Source organism: Pseudopipra pipra, chromosome 1, assembly GCF_036250125.1.
Source record: "Pseudopipra pipra isolate bDixPip1 chromosome 1, bDixPip1.hap1, whole genome shotgun sequence".
Lineage (NCBI taxonomy): Eukaryota > Metazoa > Chordata > Aves > Passeriformes > Pipridae > Pseudopipra > Pseudopipra pipra.
In genome coordinates this window covers 11303176-11331016 of record NC_087549.1, presented here as the reverse complement: position 1 = coordinate 11331016, position 27841 = coordinate 11303176, and the positions used below count along the sequence as shown (strand labels likewise).

General features: G+C 38.8%; 1 protein-coding gene across 2 annotated transcripts; it reads right to left on the bottom strand.

The window, feature by feature from the left end:
* Nucleotides 1-236: 236 nt before the first annotated feature.
* Nucleotides 237-27815, bottom strand: WASHC5 (WASH complex subunit 5). Of its 2 annotated transcripts, none has more exons than XM_064645051.1 (29): nucleotides 27732-27815; nucleotides 26565-26864; nucleotides 24271-24416; nucleotides 23216-23300; nucleotides 22882-22982; nucleotides 21780-21972; nucleotides 21071-21223; nucleotides 18433-18546; nucleotides 16261-16432; nucleotides 15318-15445; nucleotides 14340-14469; nucleotides 13131-13243; nucleotides 12334-12500; nucleotides 11641-11716; nucleotides 10908-11018; nucleotides 10653-10793; nucleotides 9164-9244; nucleotides 8416-8517; nucleotides 7631-7810; nucleotides 6916-7040; nucleotides 6211-6373; nucleotides 5441-5543; nucleotides 5258-5337; nucleotides 3653-3756; nucleotides 3073-3202; nucleotides 2854-2950; nucleotides 2313-2466; nucleotides 1744-1831; nucleotides 237-658 (listed from the first exon to the last, which is right to left on the bottom strand). In XM_064645051.1, exons 2-29 carry the CDS (start codon nucleotides 26748-26750, stop codon nucleotides 602-604), a joined length of 3480 nt encoding a protein of 1159 aa, XP_064501121.1. In that variant the 5' UTR covers nucleotides 26751-26864; nucleotides 27732-27815; the 3' UTR covers nucleotides 237-601. The 2 variants fall into 2 exon arrangements, with proteins under 2 accessions (XP_064501121.1, XP_064501130.1); XM_064645060.1 differs by lacking the exon at nucleotides 27732-27815 and adding an exon at nucleotides 27307-27546.
* Nucleotides 27816-27841: the final 26 nt, after the last annotated feature.

The following is a 27841-nucleotide window of genomic DNA, read 5'->3' as shown; positions in this document are numbered from 1 at the left end:
TGAGTGAATAAACACCTTGTCCACAACATTTGTCATGTTACAGTTGCACTAATATTTGCGCCTTTAAGTAGCCTGACAGGACTTTTCAGCTATAGATATTCAATTATTTTTCTGTCCTCTAAAGAAGAAAATTAACTGTTTGTAGTCCATAGGCAGACAGCAAACCTCTTTTCACTGTATATGCATTCTCACCCGTGGTTCTTTTAAAACAAAAATTGACACTTTGGATTCATCAGTCCTGGCAAACTATCCAACACCTTTATTTTCAATTTCATCGTTCATTTCTAATATAAAAATCAAACTTCCACAAATAATTCTTCAGAACAAAAAACCTAAATGATTTATATGTAAACAATTGCATGCAGCATTTATAATGCACAGTACAAAATGTACAACTGTTTAGAGGAGATACACACTGCATATGATGTCAAGATTCAACCAAGGGTTATGTAGTGCTGATGGTTATGTTTCATAAAGACAGCTGCAGGCACTGCCTTAAAGCACAGAAAAGACACAGTTCTGAACAGCTGTACTTGTCTCATGCCCAGGCCTCAACTCCTCACTTCAGGTTTTGGGGGAATGACTTAGTCCTTCTCCATATTCATAGAACAGTTCTGAATTCATCAAAAATGAAGCTTGGCACGTGTGCTTCAACAACCTGACAGATATAGGAAGACACAGTTAGGCATTTGCATTATCCTTTCATCCATTAACAAGCACATCTAATCTATGACTCAAGCACACACAGTACTGACCTGAGCCACCTCGGTGTTAGGATGTGCTTGGTGAACAAAGCAAGGAAGAAACAGCACATCCTGTGAGGAAGTGCGAGAACCACAGGTACTGTGTAAGACTGGAGGAATGCTGCCACACTCTCTGCTGTCTCCACACAGCACCAGGCTGGAGTGGGAGCTGGACAGGCACCAGCTACATCAGACTGACCTACTACACTGACTGTGGGCTAGGAAGTGGAGACTGGAAGAATCTCACTCTTCATTGTGAGTATTAGCTGGGAAATGGCTTATTCAGTAACACCTGAAGTACAGCCTATATACAGCAAATGGGATCATGACTTATTTTTAATATCACATAAAAAATAAATCATCTTCAAACATAGTTAAGTTGCATTTAACCCTGAAATAGTCTCTCTACAAGTCGAGACTTTTAGAACTTCTCTTGTATAAGAGAAGTTCTAAAAGAACTTGTATAAGAAACTTCTCTTACATAAGAGATAGGGAAGCTGCTTGGGAAGTCAGGCTTCCGGAGGAAGTCAAAAAAAGGCTGGATATAGTGTTTCATCGAAATTCAGACCTGCTAATTAGCTTTTTGCCCTGTGTTTAGAATACCGCTAAGTTTACCATTACTTGGCAATATCTTGGAAATTCCATTTTTCTTCCTCCCAACAGCTCCCAGCAATGTACACTGAAGTTTAATTTAAACAGACTTGTTTTAAAACTGCACAAAGCTGAAATCCTTTGTTTATTAATACTCATCTATTTATTCCTGTGGTAACGGGACTGATCTCTACGAATCAGGGCTGCTTCTGCATCAGCAGGGCCCTGACCTGTTACTTGTTATGCCACTCCAGTGCAGTAAAACTGGAAGGTGTGGGGAGCCCTCTCCCTGGCCAGATCCCCTCATTGGCTGTAGTGGAGTGGGACCACACATTCCCTGCTCTTGTTTCCAGGGCAAATGGCTGGGGTATTTTGGGGGCATATTTAGAGACATGGAATCCTTTCTTACCTTTCTTGGTAACTTTGTGTAGCGAATGTAATCTTCCAGGAACATGAGGGCACCCACTACATCAGCAGGCATTTCTGGAATCTTCTGGCTAAAATTAAATGACCGTGGAGATCACATTCTTACTAATTGAGCAGTTATTTGGATAAAATTACCTGAAAATGCCAGCCTCCCTTACCACTAGGTGTGGAAAAGGGACACCTTCCACTAGACCAGGCTGGTCGGAGTCCCATCCAACCAGGCCTTGAACACTTCCTGGGATGAGGCATCCACAACTTCTCTGGGCAACCTGTTCCAGTGCCTCACCACCTTCACGGGAAAGCATTTCCTCCTAACATCTAATCTAAAACTCCCCTCTTTTAGTTTAAAACCATTCCCCCTTGTCCTGTCATTCCCTGTGCATGTAAAAAGACCCCCCTCCCTCTTCTGTATAAGCTCCCTTCAAGTACTGAAAGGCTGCAGATGTCAAATGTACTCTGCTAGAAAAAAAAAAATACTGCAAAAGCAGTGACAATACTACTGAAGCTCTCTTCACAGAGGTGATACTTAGGTAAAAAGTAAAACATGGATACCTTGTGCACTGTTCCATTGTTGAACGAATAAACTGACCGATCAGAGCCAAAAATTGTTCTGTGTATCTTGAGTGAAACTGTTTCAACAGGGTAAGGAGCCCCAGAACCAGAGGAAGCCAGTCAATTTGATCAGCTGGCCGCTTGCACAACACACCTGCACAAAAAGAACCCACAAAAATACACATTTATAAAACAGAACATATTCTTACAGCATAACATACTCTTCATTATTTTTTGCTGTGTTTCCCCTTCTGCTTGCCCACACATAAAAATTCAAAACTAATGTAACAACTGCATGTCTTCCATGGCAAATGACTTAATGATATTAATAAGGTATAGGACAGAATGAGAAACTCAGGAATTTGGATTCTCTTTCCTACTACATTGTATTTGGCTTCAATATTATAACAAAACTGTCTCAACATGATGGACTAAAGTCAGAAACTGTGTATTTTCTATGGAGGTAATTTCACTATCTTCTCTACAGATAATTTCACACAGGATTTCATTAGATTTAGACAAACAACAACTTATACATTACCTAAATTTCTGTTGTACTGAAGTTTTGGAAACTGGGAAATGAGGAATAGGAAGTTGACGGTGGGAAAGTATGGCAGACGTTTTGTTGTTATGTAGATCTGAGGGGAAATAAAAAAAAAGAACAGCACAGTTCTTTTACATGTTATTTTTTTCCCCTCAGTTAATAATCAATAAAATAGAAAAAAGCAAACTGCACCAAGAACCAGAATGTATGCCTGACCTTATTTAATGGATTGTGAATGCCAGCAGCTTCCAGATAAGCTGTGATTTCATACAAAAGAGTGTTGTCTTCTTTAGGATAAGGTAGTGATGGGTTCTGATAATGTGCTTCAATGTCGGCCAGTATTGCTCTAAAAGGCAAATAGATTTATTAAATACTTTTTGAAATTATCCCCAAATAAACCTTCCATGATGCCACATGTCATAGTAATGTAAAAGCTTCAAAGACACGAAATCGTTACAAGCAAGAGTAAAATACCTTTTTCAGAATATCTTTTTACAAACATCTGATTTGTTTCCAAATCAGCATCCACATTTTCACTGTTCCTTCTTCTCATCTAAATATGACCTCAAAACCAGGTATAACCAAATGCCATTACTAGCTACATGTTCAAACTAATTACTTGCCCAGATACTATTTATGTTTAATGTTTTTGTTGGGTTAAAATTCAAATACTCATCAACAAAAACATGCACACAATCTCCACATTTTGCTGTAATTCAGATTTTAAGGATTGCTGGGCTGATAACATTTACATCCCAGTGATACATGCAGCTCTTCAGCACATTTTGCTCCTTACTTATTGAGATTTTCCAAAGCAGCAGCCAAATGCTTGGAGTCAAACCTGCAGGAATAATTTAATTCATTGGTAATCTGTCGTCTTAAAATCTGCATCTGACCAACCTGTTGAAACAAACACAAAAAGGGTGGGGTGTTATACTGAAGGCAGTCAAGGAAGAGTAAAGTCAAAGTAAGGAAAAACTTAATGAGTAGCAATTTACAGTTAAGCAGATTACATGAAGTCCTCATTACACCTAAACAGCCTTTGTAGGGCTGCCCAAAGCACAGACAGACATCATGGTTGGATCTGCTCCCTCATTTTAGTACCAGGCACTGATTCAGCCCACCTGCAGTCAGATCTGACCGACCCCAGCTGTGTGGGGCACTCAAAGGAGAGACGAGTCACAGTGCTGGAGATTTACACAGAGTTCCTGGTAGCAAATACAGGCTATGTGAAAAGTGCACAAAAACGGTAACGTGTATAAAAAACCCAGTTACTTGTTTTTCATTGGTAAGTGAAAATGCTTGTACTCTGTTCCCCACTTCTCCCTAAACCTTAGGATCAGCATGGCAGGGGCAAAAACCACCGGAGAGGCTCGTGGCAGTCAACCCTCCCCTTCCCTGACCCCTCCTCTTCCCTCCAGTAACATAAACAAACATTCAGAGTCTGAAAAATGCTGGTCCCAAAGTATAATTACAGAGACAAAATAAAGAGCCAGGTTAAGGGTTTGTTTGAATCTTCAGCATGGTACAATGCCCTCTGTGGGAACAGGGCAAGTCTGGGAAAAGCTACTGCTCCAAACTTCAGCCCTAGGCACATCATGGTCACAAGGCACTGTGGGGAATCTCAGAGCTCCTGATACTGAACACTAACTTGGTCTTCCCAAATCAGATTTCTAGTGCCAGACTCTGTTTTTGGTGAACTATTCCTTATGAATCTCAGTGATGCTCCTTATGAAGCACTTTCTGGAGTGTGAGCTGCCCATATAGATGAAGCTCAGGAACTCTTGCCGACCCAGGCCTGCTTCACTTGTGATGCTACAGAATTCCAAACCAACACAATACAAATTGTAAAATAAGCAGATTAAAGTATCACAGAATCAATTAAGTTGGAAAAGACCTCTAAGATCATCAAGTCCAACCTATAGCTGAATACAGCCATGTCAACTAAACCACAGCACCAAGTGTCAGTCTTTCCTTAAATACCTCCAGGGATGGAGACTCCACCACCTCCCTGGGCAGTCCATTCCAATCTTTAATCAGGCTTTCTGTGAAAAAATTCCTCCTAAGAGCCAGCCTGACCCTCCCTGGCACAGCCTGGGAGGGTCACTTGTTCTGTCACTTGTTGCTTGGGAGAAGAACTGACCCCCACCTGGCTACAAGCTCCTTTCAGGTGGTTGTAGACAGTGATAACATCACCCTTGAGCCTCCTTTTCTCCAGGCTAAACGAGCCCAACTCCCTCAGCTGCTCCTCATAGGACTTGTGGTCCAGACCCTTCATCAGCTCTGTTGCCCTTTCTCTGGACTTGGTCCAGCACTTCAATGTCCTTCCTGAATCGAGGGGCCAAATATAACCAAAGAGCCTGGAGTGAATTCTGTGTAGGAGTAAGTTACATAAACCTACCTTCATTATGGAGTCTAAATATGCTGTCCAGATCTTCTGTGTTTTTGCAACTGCTGCAGAATAAACCTTGTTTGAATTTGCTGAGAAAAGCAAAAGGGTGAGGCATTAAAAAAAGAATAAGAGCAATAAATGCAAGTGTCCAAAGACAACTGCTTTCTTCCATCTTAACCAGTAAGCACTTACCTATAATTCCTTTAAGGGGACTGACAGCACTCATAAGCGCTTTTAAGGTATCCTGTACTGCCCTGTCACGCAATATATTTTTCTGAAACATACTGAGGAAATTCTAAATAAAAGAAAGAAATAAGTAAGTAAAATCCTCACACATGCACTCTGTGATTAATCTTGGTGGCACAAGAGCCACAATGTTTAACAGCAGGGAAAGACTATTTCCACAGAACTAGAGTTGAGGAATTCTGCAGTTAGACTCTGTTCTTTTTGGAGTTATGTTAATCAATGTTAGGACAATTAGAAGATCCCCCTCATCAAAATGTAATACCCACTGTGGAAAATCTCTAACCAGGCTAGAACTGGATTCTCCTCAGGAAACAAAAAACTTGGTTTCACATAGAGGTATTAGGGAAACAGTCACTACATAGAATTGACAACGTACTTATACCATGCTAGACCCAAAACATCTAATCTCTGTTGTTATCTAGACAGAAGAATAGAAGTTGACCTGAGATCAACTTCTAAGTACACACACAGTGTACACTTTCAAAAAGCATCCTGTAACACACAACCTGGCATTACACAGCACCATTTACTTAAGAGCACCAGCTTCCATAATTCTATCTGTAACTGAAATTCTTATCTGTGTGTTCGAACACCCATTTTCAAATGCTTTGGATTTCAGTTTACCAATTCAGTAATTAACAGATTTTTTAATTTCACTAGAAGTTATTAAACAATAAAAGCATCGTGACCTTGAGAAACTGAAGTTCAGAAATTACCTGCAGCTCCTTTACAATCATGAAACACAGCAGCCTGTCTAAGCCATTGAGACCAAAGGTACCCAAAGTATCTTGGATCTCTGAGAAGAGACGACTATTGGTTACTTCCTGATGAGTCTTGATATCATACCAGGTGTTCATTTGGTCAATGTAACACGTGATTCTGAGGAAAAAATAAACAAACAACTACTTCAGAATCAGCTGCAGACAGTTCCTGTGATAATGTGAGCAATGAGTTATCCTAATCAGCCACATGAGAAAGAATCTCCCAGTATCTCAGGTGATGTTTAGTTATTCCTCTCTCCACAAGGGTTCTGTAACCCTTCCCTGGTTTCTCTCTCTTCCATTTCACAGAATCACAGAATACACTCAGTGGGAAGCGAACCATGAGGATCATCAAGTCCAACTTCTGGCCCTGTGCAGGACACCTCAAGAATTACACCATGTGTGATTCTTGACCATTACCTTGTCCAAGCGCTTCTTAAACTCTGACTGGCTTTTTTTCCTTCTTAGGCTAAAATCACAAATTTTCTTGACTAATATTTAAAATGTACAGGATGGACTGGGTGACTATGGTTTTTGACAAAGAGGGTCATATGACAGCTAGTGAAAAACTATTTGTTGTATATTTGGTTTGTATATGGTGGAATTGGAGCAGTACAATCCATAGTGATGCAATACAAGCTTATGACACACAGTACTTACTTTGGGTCTGTGATTCTCAGGATTTCTCTGCAGAGCCGACCAATAAATGTTACAGATTCATCCACAGGTGTGAATTTTGGTATAGGAATATGAGTAGACTGGTATATGCTTTGCCAGTCTTGAATCTGAAAAGTGAGTTTTAGAGTAATTTGCAACACAATGACGCAAAGACAAGAATGAGTCTTATGACAAAAAGATATTAAAATATGCTGGTTGGGGTACCTTCCTCTTCTTATGTGCAACTAATGCATAGGGGATGCTGAAATACTTCAAAATAAGGTGGGGGCAGATGTTTTACACAGTAATTAGAACACTTACTTGAAGTCACAATAGTATGAACTGTGCACAATGGGTGCATATGCTCCATCTGCCACAGGCTCTAACAGCCAAATAGTATGGCCAGTCTTCGCGAGCGAAGATTTGGGAAAGGTCTTTACCCTTCGAGCCTGCACAATGGATTTTTTTTTAGGTGAGACACAGTGTGCGCTGAACTGAGCCCACCCTTTAATCCTGAGGTTCATCTGCCGGGGCCGAGCGAAGCTCAGACAGTGGCAGCGAGGTCCTCAGGACGCAGGTTTGTTTAGAGTGACCTTCTCTTAGATGGATTGCCTTACAGGGCTGACGAGCTCCATCTGCCCGGAGGAGTTCCCTGACCGGGAATAGCCAAATAGAAAGACACATCAACTTTTTAGTTGGTTTTGGGTTTGAACTGCACCTTTGTTCTTAAGAAGTTATTGCACTCCTGTTCCACGTTGTAGTTAATGATACGAGATACTTCCTCTTGCCAAATTTTTAAACCATATATGTTGACGTAATCCTGGATGTATTCAAATGATCGATGGAACCCGTCCATTGTAGCTGCCATTTCTTTCAGTTTGGGCATGAGTTCACTTGGCTACAGATAAAAAAAACAACAACAACAAAAAGATAAAACCAAAACTGTGAACAGGTAGAATTCAAAGAAAATGTAAAACCCTTCTGAATGCCCTGACAGAACAACCTCTAGAGCATTTCACAATGCTCCATCCAGAGCTGAAAAGCATTGAGAAATTTATCAAAGTTTGTTTGATATCTGAAGTAATTTGTACTAAAATTTTTTTCCCCATGCTTTTAATGTTTATTTTTGGCTTTAGTGGTACCAATGATTGATCTGGGAGTATCAACAATCTGTACAGAAGTCACACTCCTTATTTTACCACTGCCTTTCTATGTTTACCTGGCATATGTATCAGTCATGACAGTCAAAGGCAGAACTGTGAATTCTGAATTGACAGGATGCTTTGGAATAAAAATATGTATTTTAATTCTATATACTCTTAACAGTTTATCAACTCATTTGAACATCAAATGAGGCATTCCAAATAATCTGTACAAGTTCAAACGTGCACTTTTTTAGAAAAAGGAAATCTGTACAGAAAAGCACAAATTATTTTCTAGAAGGCAGGTCCTTGCACATCCAAGAAACATAAAAAATTAAAATCAAATCAAGCTCTAACACACCTTAGCTCTAGGATTAAAGATGAGGCCCCTGTGAAGAGCCAGGGCCACCCTTTTTACCAGCTCCTTCCTTATTCCATCCTCTAGTAACTGTTTTGGGTCCACCTAAGTAAAAGAAACATATTTTTCTTAGAGTTACAAAGGTATAAAAAATATAATGGATTTAGTTTGTACCAAGAAAGTTACAAACACTTTTGATAAATATGAAAGCCTTGCTAACAGATGCACTTTCCCACCAGAACTTGTCCAAAGAATAAAAATTTACATACTTCTACTAAATAAAAATTTAAGTTGAATGGCAAAGGTTTGCAGTTCTCATATCCAACCTTTGTTCATGCTCCACTGAGAATGTTGTATAATTCTAAGAAGCCAGTATGCATTAAGAAGTGTATGTTTCTTCAAGAATACCTGCTTCTGATCCTCAAAGAGGCATCAATGTAGGCTTAATGTAGGAAGGGCAGTTTATACCAGTAGAAGAAACAGCTCTTCAAAAAAACTTTCCAGTTAGAAAAAACCCCAAAAGATTACCAACTAAGGTGGATGAATCTATTTACAATGGGGACTGTGGGTTCACGACAACCTTAAACCTTAGTTCTTATCTGGCTGCCAATTTAGGCATCACTGTTTGAAAATCTGTATGCAAACTTTTCTTTTTATCTTTCCTTGAGGTCTCATACATTGTGCTGAAATCTGTGCTAAAGTGCTAATTGCCACCAAACGACTTTTTCCTACTGGAATAATGGATCATTACCTTGATGATACCAACTAAAGTAGTTTTCATCATGAGGATTCCTTCAGTGAAGATGGAAATCGCATGGGTTAGCTTGGCAACCTTTAACAGAAAGAGAAAACACCATTTATTGAAGTGATTCAATAGATTTAAATAATTACTCTAAAAAAAAATCTGTCTTTCCCAGTGGTAGCTTCCTGTTTTAAATAATTTGCATTATATACTTCCAATTTTACATCTTGTTCTAGGCTTACTTATAGTACAATAATTACCTTTCTTTTAATTAGATAAATATAGGTGTGTTACCAGTAGGAAAGAATGTATCTCTCAAAGGATTCAGAAAGATTATGGGAGGGAAGATCACCTATATCTCATGTGTACAAAATGTCATGGACAAAACTCTTAGAGGGTACCTTTGTGAAGGACAGGGACACAGCTCCCAGTAGTTATTCCATAATAAAGCCTGCTACCACAGTGAGTCCACTTCAGTATTTGCACTGATCTAACACAGTAGCACATTCACTTAAATTTTACAATTAAAAGTATCCTTATGCTCAGAGTACAGACAAGCCAGTCTTTTGCCTTACAGGTATTTACAATATAGAAGAGACTACACAGTTCAGACCCACAGTTCTACAGAAATCAAAAGTGAAAAGCTGTTGTATAAGGTGTTTTCCCTTTTCCTCCTCAAAATAAACCATTACCGAACACTACCTCCTCCTCCATTCCTACCCATACAAAAACCAGACTGACTTTACAACGTGTAATGGAGGAGTCTAAACCCAGTGTTCATGTCTGAACATTAGCTTAATTAGAGATCACAGCTTCTTTGCATAAAACACCTAACAAATGAACACTGGCAAAATCTGCTGGGCAAAGCTGGCATCTTAACTGATCATAAGATTCTTTGAGGGAAAGACTTTGGTCTACTCAATTTTTTGCATCTCATCTTTCTCTACTTAAAATAAAACCAAGTAATTATAAAGTTTGCTCACTCTTCCAGACTGTTAACAGGGCAGCAAAAATCCCATAGACAAAATGAGCAATAGCAGCTTTATCTGATCAAATCAATGTGCCTCCGTTCTCTCTTCTCATTTGAGGGCAGCAAAAAGCTCAGCCTTGCTGGCTCATTCAGTCTTCGATCTTCTTTTCTCGGAACAAGCATGCCAAATCTGGAAGGCTTCATTTCAGAGTTAGGTTTTTAGAACTCCCTCCCCTCCAATAAATAAAAATATCTTTATGCTCATTTATAAATTTATTTAGTTTTCCTCCCCTTTTCTAAAAGATCAGAAGTTTAAACTTTTACAAATAGTAGTGCAAAAGTTACTCCTCTGTCCTCATGAAACCTAAGGTATGCTCACAATAACACTAGTCAATTTTAACTCTTAGTCAACAAATCCAACTTCACTGTTGAAGTATAACTCTATGGAGCTGTATATATATTTAAACTTAGGCTGAAGTTGGCCACCTATAAGGTTTGCTTTTTCAGAATTTCCTGTTTTAACTGCACCTCATATCGTGGTCCAAGCTGAGCATAGTCTCGTAGCTTGTCCTTATCCAGGCGAGTAGGCACTTCGCTAATATCGTGAGTCTGAAGCTTTATAATTTTGAGAAGAGATGTAAACATGCTTTCTGGAATTATCTGTAGAACCTTTGTAAATGAGAGAAGAAACAAACACAGTCAGTATACTCTCATTAAAAAGTAATCTTCAATTAAGAAAAAGCAATTAGAGAACAAGGCAATTAATGCCTTTTAAACACCCACCTTTCTTACATAGGAAACCAACTCGCCAGAATAATACTGTGACACACTGAGGAGATCGGGACTGTTTGCTTGATTGATGCGGAGAAGAGGCAAATCAAGTGCAGAAGCAAGCTAGGAATAAAGTTAGTATTTTAACTTCATGTGTTTGTTTTTGTAATGTAGATAATGAATTTTCTTGGTCAGGCTCTTAACTCAAAGCACTAGATTGTTCCTAAAGTGCACTGTTACACCAGATTTTCCAATAGAAAAAAAATAAATTGTTAAAAGTCAAAAAAGTCCAACAGTCCACAAGGTTACCTTCCTCTTGTTTTTTTTTTTAATCTTAACAGCCACATGAGAAATTTTTGTTGTAGTTTTACATTTGATGCCAGAACTTCATCATGACAAAGGGCACAGCCAACATAACTTTTGTAATGATCCATATGCAGAGGATCCCACCTCTGTACCAATGTCTCCAGCAAATAACTGTAACGAGTAGAGCCTGGACAATGAGACTTATTTGCCTAACAGCAGCAATATAAGTGGTTGCATAAAAAGCCATGCATAACTTGGTTGTACTTCCTTTAAAACTAACCCTGAGTTAATTCAATACTGTCTAAAAAAAACTGCATACAGAAAATGCTAGTAAAAGGAAGTTTTGACTATTCTGTGATTTTAGAGCCTTAAGGCTTTTTAACAAACCTCTTGGATGGACCTTCAGTGTTCAATTACATTCAGTATTGTTCATACTTACCTTTAGGAATGTGGCTCTGAGTTTAGTTACCATAGATGGACTGACTCTTATGCTTTCCTGCATAATAGACGTAAAGCTGGGGTAGGAAACAAACAAAACAAATAAGCTTCTTCCTCTGAAACACTTATTGTCAACTGTTAAATCATATGTCACCAGTGTAATGCAGAAATGGTACAGAATAAAGAACTTCACTAAAGGAGGATTTTTGTTTGAAGAGATACCAGTTAGAAAAACCCTGTATGATAAAGGGGTAGGTGGGGCAAAAGAAGAGGGTATCAGGCATCAGGGAGTGTTAACAGCCAGGGTAATGAAGTAGCAGCTCAGCAAAATCACACTGTGGAAAAGGAGCTCTTGAACATTTGTCTTTCCTTGTTCGTTTTTGGTCAAAATATGACCTCCAGTAATTAGATTAGAGGTTGGAGACAGAAGGTTAACAAAGCTGTTATAGTTAGAACAGGATAGACAGTAGAAAGTTACACTATCACTTAACCTGCAGCTAACAAAATGACAAGGATGGCTGTTATCTCCTATTCAGGCTGATGAGAGTTCAATATACTCAACAACTCATAGAACAAGATTTCAAGGCTGTTTTTAAATTGGAAATTTTATAGTATTAATTATATTTATGCATGTTATTTCCCATAAGTTTTGCAAATGGTGACTGACAGGAAGAAAAAGATCCTGCTAACATACCTGTCAATTAATTGCCAAGCATAAGAAAGATCACCAACTATCTGCATGGTGATCAAGACCTCTTCCTTAATGTTGATGGTTCGGATCATCTGATGCAGAAATTTCCGTGTGTCAGCCAGAAACTGGCAAACTTGGAGGTTACTTTCCAGCTGGTGAAACTCTTGGACCTAAATTTAAAAAACAAACAAGCAAAATCCATAAAAGGACTCTTTTTTGTTTTCTATTTATCTTTAAGGACAGCAATACAAACATTAAAATTAACATATTCCTTCAGGATGTTATTGCAGTAATAAACTTAACAAATCCTGGCCTGTTTTACAATGTATTAAATAATAAATTTCACAAAGTTACTCAAGGAGCTGTACTGTGAAACATCATACAGAGTACTCTTCTATAACCTGGAAATAGAAGAAATGTACACAAAAAATGATGGATACTTTTATTTTGCCTTTCAAATTACCCTTTCTAGCTTCAAATGAATTTATTTTTAGAAATTCTAAAAAATGAGTAATGTTGCCAAATAATGTTTAATACTGAATTAATTTCTTCGAAAAACCCTACTTACCCTCAGCTCCAGGTGGCATGACTTTTCATACTATATCCCTTATTTTACAATCCCAAGGTCTACATGAAACTTCTGCTTAATGTAGATATATAACTGCAAAGACCTAATGGACTTAAACAATTGTTAAAACTCAGATCTGTTTGGTATCTCTGCTATTGGAAGTCAGTGCATCTGTAAAAATATTCTGTTGTTTCAGGATGAGATCATTTATCTCAAAATGTCTCTGCCATACCTCCTCCAGAGCCTGTATTAGCTGCACAGTTTTTCTGCCTGCTGCAGTGGAATCATCATAGTTTAGAGACATTATTTGCTTGGAGATTTCTCTGAACCAAGCCTGAAGATTTTCTATGTAGGAAAAAGAAAACATTTAATCAAATCTCTGCATGTATGATAAGCAGGGAACTTGCTAGTCAAAACAAACAAACAAGCTATACATGTAGAATATTATTTTTAAAAGTTTTAATTTCACTGGTACATTTCTAGTCTGTCAACATGTAGGCTTGTAAAGTGGCAAACACTTTGGTAAATTTTACATACAACATTAAAAAAACCTACCAACACAAATGGGCACTAAAAAATCTTTACAAATATGATAAAGCACTTTAAAACATAAATTTCTGTTTTATTAACTGTTTTACAGTGTTAACTGCCTTGGCTGTTGCAGCTTCTACGTTTTAGATACAAGTTTGCTAACATCAAAAAGATAAATGGAAATATTTCAGTGAGGTAATTCTGCTTTTAACTGGAAGCAAATGAAAAAATTGCCTGTATTCTAAGCTCTGTTGTTTTGGATTGATCACAAATGTCTCCCTTACATTGAACACTTTATGCCATGTTCCTGAACAAAAGAGAAAGTGATTTACAATTCATATTTCTACACCAGTTCAAGAGAAAAAAACAAAGATGCTTCAAAAAACTGAGCAAGGGATTTGGAAAGAAGTATAGATTCAATTTTAAGCCCTTGGAGAACTTGGAGAATACCATGCAGTGTAGAGGAGAAGTAAAATAAGGTTTGAAAAGATGCTGATACACTTGAAGTCCACATTATAGCCAGGGAAAGAATGAGAGGAGAGGTTAAACCACCCCTATATTTAATGGGCATGATCTTCTCACTCCTTTGTACACAGAACACAGTAATGTGAACTCCATTATATACAGAAAAGTGAGCTGGCATTTTTTAGTTTTAGCTGGCCTATCTAAATAAAGGGATTAAAAAAATACTTTGAAAAATAGGGCCATATAAATATTAGGTACCTAAATATCGCTTACACATGGAATATATGCTGAAAACCTAAAGAAGACAGCAAGTAAGAGACCTCTGTGGTGGCTGAGGGACATGAAAATTATCAGTTCTTATTATCAGTATTAGCCTCATGTATTTTCTTCTACAAATATAAATCAAAATTAGTATTTCCCCCACAGTTTAGTTTTTAATAATTACCATTTTTCTCCACTCTAGTAAGAGGTTTAACTCCTGAGAAGACATCAGCAAGCTCAGTCATCCTTTCAGATCCTTCTTTTTTATAGTTCTCCCATTTCGCTTGTTTTTCTGACAGCATCTGCTTGAACATCTGTTGAAAAACGAAGCATTTGGTTTACAAAACTGGCAAGAAGGCATGTCACAATAGATGAAATAAAATACTGAAAACAGATGGAACTGACTTAGTGATTACTAAATAACCTCAAGATCTTGACAGGATATTAAATACAAAATTAAAAATAAGTAAGAGATACAGACAGTGTAATGGACATACAGTGACAGAAGTTACACTAAATTTTATAAAACAGCACAATGCAGATTTTTTGATTTTTAGTCACTTTTAAAAATATCCAGTAATTTTTTCAGCTTAGAGATTTTAGAAGACTCTCATCTAATGTTGACTTCTACTTCACATAGTCATCTCAGCCTATGCAGGAAAAGCCAATTCAGAACAGCATGGACATGAGGTTAAGCATACTCTTAAATATACTACCAGATTGTACCAGAGCACTAATGAGCAATCTTTCAGAGACATTAGAATTTCATACATAAGTGTAAGAGTTTCCTTAGTAGCCTATCCTTAATATACATAGGCTTTTGTCTCTGTTTAAAGAAAGCCTGAAAGAGAGAAGTATGGCAGGATAAAAGCTTACACATCTTCCTCAACAGACTTTATTATGCCTGTTGTCAGGATGTTCATGCAAAATTCCGAGTAAATATAAACACACTGGGTAAGAATGAAACCTGCCAACTATTGAGAAGTCTGCAAAAGTTACTTCTGAGCAATAGTAGTTTGCAATCTTCTATGGGAGTCTCACAATTAACAAATCAAAACAGTCATTCTTTATGTGAGTGGACTGTGCAGTAAATGCACTATTGAATCCACTGCTCTGTTCTGTCATTCAGGGGAAAATGCTGAAAAAGGCAGCAGCACATTACCTCTTTCAAAATGAATTCGAATTGAGCTGTATCCAGAAGAAGCTGGAAAAGGATCCTGGAATTGTACCTTGAGTCTGTTAGAATTTGATCCTTTATCTGGCGGAGACGTTTGTTATTTGGATCACAAGCTGAAAATGGAAAGACAACATTTCTCCATTGTTACAGAATTTGGCCAAGCTTTCAATTTGTAAAGAGATTCTAATAGCTTGAAATCAAAAGCATTTTGCTCTGATATATAAATCCCCACCTGCTCTCCATTCACATGGGTGTCACTGCTCTTGTACAACCCTTCCTTAGAATAGGATATAATTAAGGTTTCTGTGGTGCTTCAGCCTTCTTAAAACTTCTTCAGGCTTCTGCAGGTATGTGAATCTAGTCCACCTGACTGAGAAGTCCAGAGACCAGAATTTCTAAAACCATCACAAAAGGTGTGTGGAGGTGTAACAGAAGTCCTCTCGCACACCAAGAAGTCTCAAAGACAGCACAAGCATTCAGCCAAGGGAATGTCTAAATAGGTAAGTTTACAGACCCAAACTCACATCAACAGATTCAGTTGAATTTCAGTTCAACAGAATAACTCCCTTGTTTTTAACCTGTTAATTACTAAGATTTTAAGAAGTTGGCTACTGCTTTCCTTTAGGAGCTAGGTAAACTTTCAGGAATATGTTCCCAGACTTTTTCTGCAGACTACTGTTCATCAGGATCATGACTTCTACTAATTTTTATACCTGTGTCTGGCTCACAAGAACTGAGGAAATGCACATGTGGTGTTTCAGCCAAGACCTTAGGAGACTGTTAGCAAAAGACCAACAATCATTTGCAAACAGCAGATGAAACTGCTGACTTCAGCAGCAGCACACGCTGAACTCCCCTCAGGACCTGACATGAAGCACCAGTACAGCAGGACTGACAGCTCTGCAACAGGTGCAGCACAAAGTCTCACCTGTGTCTGCAGTGTGGAGCATCAGCCAGCGGATGGCTACATTGCAGTCTCGCAGGCAATTCAGCAGCTTGGGAATATTGTCCAGCACCAGCTCTTCCCTTAGACAGCCCTCCTTGAGAAACTGCTGCACCTGTGTGTGCACTCGCTCGGTGACTGCAGCGTATCTGCTTGCCTTAAAACACACAAAGCTTGCATCAGTATAATCCTTGCCCCAAATGGAATATATGATGTTCCCGAGAACTCAAATGGCACAAAGATCAAAAAAGTGCTATAAAAATTGCATCATTACTAGTAGGCAATCATACATTTGAACTGCATGACAAAGGATTCAAGAAAAACTTTAAAGGAAAGAGCCTACACAGGAAGCATAATGTTTCAAAAATGCAGACTTGTAAACTTTCTATATTCACCTATGTACTCTGGAGGAATTAGTCCTAAAAAATGGTAATAGTATTTTATTGCCTAATGGGAAAGAACAACAACAAAAATCTATCACAGAATGGAAATACTTTTTATAAATTAAATGTCAGTGTAGGAGTGATCAATGTCCTGGCGGGGGCATAGAGTGGGGAAGGTGGCATCATGATGCACAATGGGAGCTGTGGCCCTCCACTGAGATAGTTTTGGTTTTATTTCTGCTTGGATTGATTGACTTTGGGGTTTTGTTTGTTTTTTCTCGGTGTGCTTTAATCATTTAGTAAGTAGAGTGAACCTCGCCAACCAACTTTATCGACGCTTTTATATTACACCCGTTTTTGCTGATACCTTTCTTAAAACGACTTTAAAACACCCATTCATGACAAATTGCTGTAGTTGCAGGATGGCAAATGATATCCCTTACTACTTACAAAAGCATGAAATAAGTCCAAGTCCTAAGTTCTCGGATGAATGGGCTTGGGATAATTAGCATGACTGGAAAGCTGTGGAGGAACATCTAAAATTTGCAAGGCTGGGAAAGAGAAAGGAATTATTTGCAAGATGTTAGGCACCTGTCTAGAAGCTGTCTGAAAGCACAGAAAAGTCGAAGGAGGGGACTGTCCTGCTCTGCTCTGCACTGGGGTGGCCTCACCTTCAATATTGTGGCAGTTTTGGTCACCACAGTATAAGAAAAACATTAAGCTATTGCAGAGTGTCCATAGGAGGGCAACGAAGATGGTGAAGGGCCTTGGGGGGAAGCCGTATGAGGAGCGGCTGAGGGCACTTGGTCTTTTCAGCCTGAAGAAGAGGAGACTGAGGCGAGACCTCATTGCAGTTACAACTTCCTTATGAGAGGAGGAGGAGCAGCCAGTACTGATTTCTTCACTCTTGTGACTAGTGACAGGACTTAGAATATCATGAAGCTGAATTGAGGGAGGTTTAGCTTGGATATCAGGAAAAGGTTCTTCTCCCAGAGGGTGGCTGAGCACTGGAGCAGACTCCACAGGGAACTGGTCCCAGCACCAACCCTGACAGAGTTCAAGAAGTGTTTGGATGATAGTCTCAGGGTCATGGTGTGATTCCTGGGTTGTCCTGTGCAAGGCCAGGAGTTTGACTCGATGATCCTTGTGGGTCCCTTCCAACTCAACATATTCCATGATTCTATGATTTAGCTATTATCAGTCAACTGATTAGTTGATCAAGCAAACAATCAGCCAACACAATATTACTCATTGTTTTTCAGGCATGGAAAAAATTATTTCACTTAAGAAAACCCTTAACTGCATTGTATCATATAACATTTCAGTATCATTCTTTTAAAACAGATGCTTTTCCACATTATTGCTTAAGTGGCCCCACGTAAAACTGAGTGCTTCACTCTGTCAGCATAAATGTGTGACTGCCAAAACTGTGCTCTATGCAAGAGCAAACACTACAGTCAGCTTAGGGCACCCCAAAACTGAACAGCATGGCAACGAGTGCTGGCAGCTGTTCAGTCAAGTCACAACATTGAAATGTTTTGGGTAAACAAAACACGTAAGAGGAAGTGAAACAAGCAGGGCTAGGAAGACCAGATTTCGAAACTTTCAAGTATCTTTAGCTCAAAGTTATGTACTCAAAGTATTGCACTTGAATGCAGTGCAAATAGTTGTATGCAAGAGGAAAAGACACATGCATTATTGACATCACAGAATATACCTGTGATGCCCACACAGCTTGCATCTTGCTAAAAATACTCAATTCTGACTTATGTACCTGCTCTTTGACATTTGAAAGATCCAGTGTGTAGTTGAGGGCAGTTTTAGCAGCTTTGTAGGGTTCCCATGCTTCTGCTAGATTTACAGTGATTCCCATGTAAATGCTAATGACCTGAAATTGGAAGCAGAAAACAAGAAGTTGCATTTATATTAAGAAAAATACATAGTTTTCATTTAGCAGTATGACAGAAAAGGATATGCTGTGGATATAAACAAGAGATAACTAAACTTTTTTGGTAGCTGTACTTTTTGCTTTACTATCTCTGGAAATCAAGGCTTTTCTTTGAAATAAGGGGCACAGACAGTTAATTAGAGGCTTAGTTCTGAAAACAAGCTGACAGTTCTTTTAGTCAGTATATATGATCCTCTATTTCCCCCCCCATGAACTTATGACTTATTTTTCATTTCCATGACACTCTAAAGAAGACTGACGAAAGAAACTGGGGAAACAACTATGATAGGAAGGGAAAAATCATCTGAACTAATCCTACTGTGAGGATGCCCAAAGGACTAAATTGAAATGCAAGGTATCTTCCACAGTGACAGAAACAGAAGGAAATTATTATTACACAGTGCGATTTTTAAGGAGCAAAGAGGAACTGATTTCAGACCCCAGCACAAGTTTAAGAGTGATTACAAATGCAGAATTGTGATTGACTAACAAGTGTTTGTAAGATAATTGCTTAAAAATGGAAGACTTGGGTTACTGACAAATGAAGGATATACAGAGCTGTGGCATTATGAGCTTTGTCACTCTATTGCTCCAATACTCCTCCATCCAGAAGTGATCACATTGATGGAGACACTGTCAACCTTTGAGCTCTTCTGACAGTGTCAAGTAGAAGCAAATGGGACACTGGTCTGCTGATATGAAGATCCTTCTCATACTGCTGAAGTGAAGCTCATTATTTCCTGTAGATGACAGTTCCCTGAAAGGCTACACTCCAACTGCTAACAACTATTTGAATTCAGCCTAGGAGTCAAGTATTCTGTGCAATGCAGCTAACTCATCCGTATCTGACCACAAGAAGATAGGTGTTGTCTAACAATATCAGTATGTACTGTGAACTCAAGTTAATAAAAATGCTTGCATAATCAAAAATTCCAAATGGCAAGTCCTCATTTCTAAAAATAAGTTTACAGTTTTCCAGAAATGGAGGGGTTCTGATATCTACCAAAATAGCCACCTGCTGCAGTTTCTTCCCTCCTTTCTTCGCTTTTCCACTTATGGTACAGAAGAATACAATTTGAAACAAACATAAATACACAAATTAATGTACAGTTTCTTTTTTAAGACTGACTGCCTTTGATACAGACTACCTAGGGACTCTATTCTTACACGCCAGCCTATTTCAGTAGCAGTTTTTTGCCAACTAGGGATTCTGGATGGAAATCCCAAATCTCAATACTGAGATGCAGTAATTCCATTTTGATCACTGCATCTGGAAAGGTTTATAGAATCACACATAGTGACTGTTTTGGCCTCTAAGTTATTTGGACAATGGCATGGAATTAATCCTTAAACAAGTTTTCAAGTAACATCAGTGTGGGATGATTTGCTGGAGAGCAAGACTGTCCTCCAGAGCATCCTTGACAGGCTGATAGAATTCACCAGCTGAAACCACATGAAGTTCAGTAATGATAAATACAAAACCCAAAGCCTTGCAACAGCACAATCTGGGAACTGGCTGCCTATGTAACAATTCTGCAGAAAAGGACCTAAGTGTCCTGGTGGACAAACCAAACATGAATGAGACATGCAGCCTTATGACAGCAAAAAGTAATCATACACTGGGCCCTGCCAACCAGACTGCAGCCACCAGACTGAGGGAAGTGAGTCTTTTCCTCCAGTCAGCTCTCATTGAGGTCACATTCACAGTAACATGCCCAGATTTGGGCTCCTCTGTATAACATAGACATGGACAAACTGGAATGAACTGAACAGAAGTCCACTAAGGCACCTATGGGGACCCAGTATGTTGGTAGAGACTATGGGAGCTGGGTTTGCTTAAGCTGGAAGAAAGATGACTAAGGATTCTGACTGTTGTCTCCCACTGCCTAAAGGGAAGTTATGAATAAGACAGAGCCAGACCCATCTCAGACACAGGCACTAAAAAGACAAGAGGCAACAGCCACAAGCTACAACAGGGGAAATTCCAGTTGTACAGACTGAAGAAATTCTTCACCATGAGAGTGATTAAGCACAGACACAGGTGTCCAGAGAGGCCCTAGAGTCTTCACCTTAGATATTTTCAAAACTAACTGGAAAAGGCCTGAACAGCCTGATTTATCTTTGAAGTCAGCCCAGGTTTGAGAAGGAGGCTGGACTAAAAGATGCCTAAAATCCCTTCTAGCACACATTTTTCTATGACTGACTTTATCATGATGGTATTAGAGTGTATTTGATTAAAGCATTTAAGGTGATAAATGATACTTTCAGAGGACTGCCTTCTCTGCTTATCCAGAATGTTTGACTCAGACTGCTTCACTCTGAACACAGTAAAACTTTCACAGAGAAGAATTCATTCTAGTTTTGGGATATTACTATTTTCTATAATGCATATTGTAACAATAATTAAAATTGTTCCTATAACATTAAATCCAGGGAACAGTTTTAAAACAGAATTAATTTTTACCCAATTATCTGGAAAGTATTTATCCACTATCTCTCTCATTTTTGCTTGTTGAGTGTGAAGAATAGAAGGGTCAAAATACAGTATCACATAGAGTATAGCAGCCTGAGTAGCCAGGGCGGTGCTGCGGTGTTCTGGCAATGGATATGCTGAAACCTAGAAAAAGGGAACAAAACAAAACTGAACAAAACATAGTGCAACATAAGCCACCTGAAAGTATTATGGGGCACATTAAAGAGTACAGCATATAGACACTAGGAGGCAACGAGGATATTTAGGTAAACTGGACATGCTTACACACATGCAGTATATTTACCAGATACATTTCCACAATATAAAAGTTGACTGTGTAGATGCCTGCTACCTTTATCAGGCTATAGTAAGAAATGTAAGAGTACAGTAAATGACTCAAAGGAGGAATGAACCAAAGAGCATAAGATCATTTGAAAGGAGAAGAGCCAGAAATAAGTATTTTACAAGGACTAGGTATGTTTAGTTCATCTCAGACAGAAACAAGGATTAATTTAATCAAAGAAAGAGGTGATTAGGATGCAGATAATTTAATCTGCCAGGGGGTCAGACAGGCTGATCTCAAGAGTTCCCTTATAACCTCTGTGATTTATTTTTTTCTGCACGTCATGGCTGAGTAACTAACCTGAGAATGAATTTGATCTTCCCCTTTAGACCCCTCTTCTATCTCAGAGTGACTTACCTGGTTATAAATGTCATCCGACCGCAGGCGGCCGATCACCATGCTGATGAATGTTTCACTTATGGGAACCCTGCTGAAGTAACTCTCAGGGTAGTTTGGAGGTCTTTTAGCTCCAGGTTGGCTTGAGTATCCAGTGCTTCGAAGCAATTTACAAATATCATCTAAGTTGGAATCAGCAGAAGATCGGGCTGCACTGTTTTACAAAAGAAAGGAACAAAAATACAAGCTATATGACCTAATAATTTCCTGTCCTTCCACTCCTTGTAACCACGTCCTTCTCACAAGAAAATTAACAGATAATAAGGTCTGGGAGATTTTTGGTCATTTACTCCATGGATATAATGTTTAGCACGTTACAGGAGATCACTGATAAATGTCCTTACTGAAATTCCAGATCAGCACACAAAGCACAAACAGAAAATTGAATTTTACTCAGGGACAGAAACAAGGAGCTTTATATTCAGAGGAGGAGTTTGTGTTCCTTTTTTTTAACTTTTCCCTCCTCATTTCTGAATTCCCCTTGTCGATCCACTTCTGCATTCCAGAGTGAAGAAATCTCTCGTTATATACTGAGAGGCATAAACACAGTCAAAGCAGCACTGGAATAGGATACCTCCTTTTTTATATGTGTGAAAGGGTTTGCACTGATACCTTTTGAGACCGCAACTGTCATATCATGATGCTGTCAACTCCCCTGGAAAACTCACTGATTTACTCAATCAAGCACTGTAACTACAGGAAGTCTGACTTGCAACGCATCTGTCATCTGGATACTTAGGACTTTTCAGAAGGTTTCCTTGCACATTTGGGAACCTATGATACTTTGATAGCTGGCACATGCAGCCTTAAAGGTTTTGCTGAAAGTTTATTTGTGGACTTCAAATGTCTATTGTAACAGAATGAAAAATCTGCTGCTTGTTTCTGAACTAAAGCTGCAAACAGCTAAAGTAAAGACCTCTACTGATACTCAGAGAGCTCTGCTGAAATATCTGTATACAGTCAGGTGATGAAAAAGGTCATTTATCTTAATTCAAGGTTACTGAATATACTGCATGCTACAGCTTTTCAGCCCTGAGTGCTTCTGCATACCTACATACACTACCTGTATCTGTAGTAGGAAACCAGCATTCTTTCTCTGACCTCTCCTTCAATCTTCTGGTCAATGACCAGTAGCATGACTCCATATAAATACAGCGCTTCACACTGTTTGGAAAGAGAAACAATTAAGAAAGAAAATCACATAAACCCAGTTCTGTAGCAACATTTAAAGAAAACCACATATTGGCAAACTAGCTCAATGTCAACTATGCATTCAATATAGTATGTAAAATGGTAGACTGAGGATTTTTGGTCTTTGTCTTCCTTGAAGTGAGTCACAGCATTTCCACGCATTTGGTAAAATTAAATCTTTGTCTAGTTTGGCACTAAATACTTACTAGAAGCTGTTTTCCATCTTCATTAAGGAGGACTGTTTCTAATGTTTGCTGAATGTAAATTCCTTCATTGAGGTCATCTAAGTATCTAGGAATCATGACAAAAAGTTGGTCATTGACTATTTTGCTCTCAAACCCTACGTCCTCAGAACTCAATTGGTCAATTTTCTCTAAAAGTCAACAGATGCATCAGAACATTTCCCTAGCACAAGCAGAGTGGAGTTTCTCAGACAAAGAAGAAGAGATCCTCTACTATAAAATGAGGACTGGAACTCCTAGCCAGCGCCAACCAGTTGGCAAAAGTCTCCTGTCATATCCGGATGGTGTATGTGAAAGATACTAGAAGAACCTGGTAACTTACAGCTCATCCTCTTAATCTTGTTATAGATGGATAATAGCCTGAGAAGACTTCCATGCAAAAATTTAGAAGAACTGTCATATTTTCGAGTTACTTCAAAAATACCTCTTGAAAATACCATAAATTGATCTCAATCGTAATTTGGAAGGCAGAGCTAGAAACAGAGTATGTTCACCTTAATTAACAGAAGATTTATTCCTATTAAAGGATTTTCCATTAATACTACTTATTAATAAACAATATTAAATATTTAATATTTCCATACAAGATCAATAACAAACCCAATTATCATGCTTAAGATTCTCAGGAACTTTTCCTTAGAGTATTTAATGAACCTTTCATTTTGTTTTTTACAGGTCAGAGTAGCAAACTTGAGAATTTGGCAACTCCACTGAAAACTTATGTTCAGGAAAATAATGCCAATGAAAGGTAAAGAAAAAGAAACATATCTGATATTCTGTTTTGCAAGACCACAAAAAACTTAGCTTAATGATATGGAGCCTTCTTTCGCTAAAAAGAAATCTTCAGGACAATCTCCAAGATAAGGAAGAAAAACTAGCTCAAGCTTACAATTGGGGAAATGAGGTAGAGAGATTAAATGTTTTCAAGTCATATATTAAGCTTGTAGGGAAGAGTAGGAGTAAAAGTCAATGTTCATTACAGTTATCCAGGTTATCCATATGTATTTCAGGTACCATACCTGCTTAAATCCACAATATATTTATGTACACTCTGGAAAGCTAGATAAAATCTTGTCAAAATTTCAATGTTGTTTTCACGAAATTCTTCATCTAAATCCAGTAACTCAGGCTTGGCTTCCAGTTTCCCTTCACATGCCTCAGGCCCCTAAGAAAAGAAATTCATCTTTAGAGACAGGATTTGACTTTGACCTCTACTTGACTTCTCTTCAATAGGACACAGACCACGTACAACCACCAAAAACAGAGTTGACACCTCTTGCTGAAACAAGGATCTGCAGTTTTCCAAGCTACTTTATGATTCAATATTGATTCCACAAAGATGAGTTTTACACTTTGTTACAATCTGCAATGACTTTAAAAATGATTTATCCTATGTAACCAATGGAAAAGAACAGTCAGTGCTTTTGGGAAAGCCCTAATGCATCTGAAGCCAGCAGGTGCTTTTTGTTGTGCTAACTATCTCCTGGATGGAATTTTTTTCTTTACACATTTGATCTGATCGATTTCTCAGATAGAAACCATGACATTGAGGGCTCACAAAGCTTAGTACCTTCTGATACATTCAAATTGCTTAAAAGTATTAGACCTGTTTTACAGACTCTGGGTCTAGCTCAGCACTTGTCCCTCAGATTAAGGCAGAAACTGTCATAACAATTGTGAGGGAAAAAGGGTTAGGATGAACAGCCTGACTTCCTTAAAGCAATAATTCAACTTTTCTAACTCTTTACCACTGTCACATTTCTCATAACCACTACTTGGTCTTGCCATCACCATCTAAATGAAAATACTGTTAATGTTTAATTGAAAATATTATTAACATTTAATTGAAAATACCCAGCCGACAATTTCTTGAGTTTTTAAGAATGCTTTTCTGCTTCTCCTTTTGTGCAAAATACCTATAAAAAACCAAAGGATAAAAGCAGACTGCCTGTGAAGTTCAAATGTACGAAGTAAACAGTCTCAACTTTCAAAATCTCAAATCTCTCTACGCATTAGGTAATTCTAAGAATCATTAATACAGAAGTGGTGCGTTCGCAGTAAAAATATCTGTAAATTCTCTAATCTCAGCTTTATAAATAAGACTTCTCTGGATTTTTGGGATTATAACTGAAAAACTGTTATGCTTCCTTAACATTCAAAAATTCTACAGTTTTAAGGATTATTGTATTTCTTACCAATTAGACCTATCTGCTTTGAAGTTTTCAAGTAATTTGTGTAAAAAATTAGACTTCTAACAAGCACTTTGATCTAAAGGTAATTCTGAAATCATTTGTTCTCAGGATTTTCAGTATCCAAGGCTTACAGTTAGTGATTGAAATTTACAACTCTTACTAAAATAAAACAGAATAAAACTTTGCAAGTCCCTCCCCTTGCTTTACTATTGACATTTCTTGTGCTGTACAATCAAAATAAAGTCAGATTAGATAGTCTTCTATTCCCTCTTAAGCATGCTGGAAAACAACAGAGAGAACTTAGTCCTGCAAGAAGCTTAATTTTGGAAAGGAAATACGGGCTTTCCATGGATACTACTCTTTGATTTATTTATTCAGCACACATGACAAGTCCAGCAAATGAACAATCACAGCACTGTCAGACAGGAAAGCAGAACTCAGTTTTCATGGCTGCAAAGAATAAGCTACAGATAACCCAAGAAAGATGGGCATGCTGCCCACAGTACTGGGTGTATGAAGGAAAACAACCAACTTCACAGTACTGCTCTGAAGGAAAACAACCAACTGCACAGGCTCAAAACCTGCTGATGAAAGTATAATGCAGTAATTCTGCAGGAGGAAATAACAACAACAACCACCACCACCACCACCACCTCCCCAGAATCCAATACTCACATTTTGTATAATTAGTATCTATCAAAGGTCACAGGGTAGATGACTCATCAAACATTTTGGGACTGCTCTTGAATGCACTTAGAACTGCCACCCCCTTCCTGCCCTGATACTCTCAGTGCAGGTACCAGTTACACTCCTATCCTGCCAAGGGCTCTAAGCACAGAACCCTTCTTAAGACTGTTTCCACTTGTTGAAATGAGTAAGATGAGGCTGAATACGATCAAATGTATATAAAACACCAGTCAGCCCAGAAGCAGAACATTACCATGCAAGCATCTTGCTACCTCAATTTGGTTAATTGTTGGTAAAAACTAATCAAGTCATGATAGTCAATTCTGAAGAATGCTAGTAATAAACACAATAGTCAGGAATGGCTATTTCATAACCCGAAGCATCCTCATGTGAGATAGCAATGCTTTAAGAAGTTTAACAACAAAAGGTCTTACCTTAAAATAACTGAAATCAAATATGATATCCCCATACTTCTGTTGATCAGCCTTGTCCTTTAGCCTGAAAACACCAGGAATAAATTCGGAAAGTCTCAGAAGTTCTGCAATGATGGCATTTCCACAGGAGACAATCCGAAGAATTGCCTGACCACACAGATTGTTTTCAGCCAGAAAATCCACCATTGTGGAGCTGGATGCCACAGAGCAGCAGGTCCTGCAGTCCGAGTCTAATCATTAATCTTTAGATTATTTTAAGCAAAAAAGCCTGATGAGGAAACTCGCTGCGCCATGAATAACCTGTAAAAACAAAGCCAGACACATTCAGAGTGCTTTGTGTTCATGTTTTTGATAGTTTAATTTGTGTATTTTTAAGAATACTCTCCTACCTTTCAATTTATGAAATCTAAATTATCACAGCTTTGTGAAATGAAAAAAAAATGCATTGACTTCACCTTCAGCATGTACACTGTGTTTGACACAGTGACCTGTGTGACCAGGCAAGGGAAGCGTGACCTTTTGTACCAGGAAAGTTGAAGAGCACTACTGAAGAATGAAACGGTCACAAATCCCGAAGCAATCGTGACCACGACTGGGAGATGAGAGCAAAGAAAGCAAAAACACTTCACAACATGTGTTTTTAAGAGTCAATTTAAAAATACAAACAAAGTGACTGCAGTGGGCTTCAGCAACAAGGAAAACTTTCATAGCAAATTGAAACGACACAGCTCTGTTCCTTTACTTATTGCTGAAGGACTCGCTTCCACGCTGTGGTTGCATTTCCTGGTTACAGTTTTGTTCCTTGACATGTTTCCAGCGGGATGGGGCGCGCACCACTGCTAAAAATAAGCGCCTGTATTTCAGAAACATCCATGGGAAGTTATTGAGCTGGCTTGACTTTTCACCAAAAACCTTCCGAACCACTGCGACAAATTCAAGATGACAGTGAGCTGCCCCAAAAATGTTCTGGCCCAGAACGGGTGCCTGGAGCTTGCCCTGGCCCCCGGTGCCGCCGCCGCAGGGCGCACCGCGGGGCCCAGATCCGCAGCGCTCGGACGGGCTCTGAACCCACCCCACCCCACCCCACCCCACCCCACCCCATCCCATCCCACCCCATCCCACCCCATCCCACCCCATCCCATCCCGCTCCGGCGCCGCCGAACTCACAGTTTGCCCACAGCCGCCCCCCGGCAGTGCGGGGGGACGGCGGCGGACAGGGAGAGAGGGGAAGAGAGATGGAGGGATGGAAGGAGGCGGCAGGCAGGGAGGGAGAGATG

Bases quoted from the DNA above. Each gene is read 5' to 3' on its own strand.
- WASHC5 (XM_064645051.1), bottom strand. From the start codon at position 26,750: ATGGTGGATTTTCTGGCTGAAAACAATCTGTGTGGTCAGGCAATTCTT. The intron at 7,811-8,415 runs GTGTGTTAGAGC...TTTTATCTGTAG, and splicing joins TCTTTAATCCTAGAGCTAAG to CCAAGTGAACTCATGCCCAA. The intron at 7,041-7,630 runs GTGCAGTTCAAA...CTCACTTTTCAG, and splicing joins ATAACTTCTTAAGAACAAAG to ATTCAAGACTGGCAAAGCAT.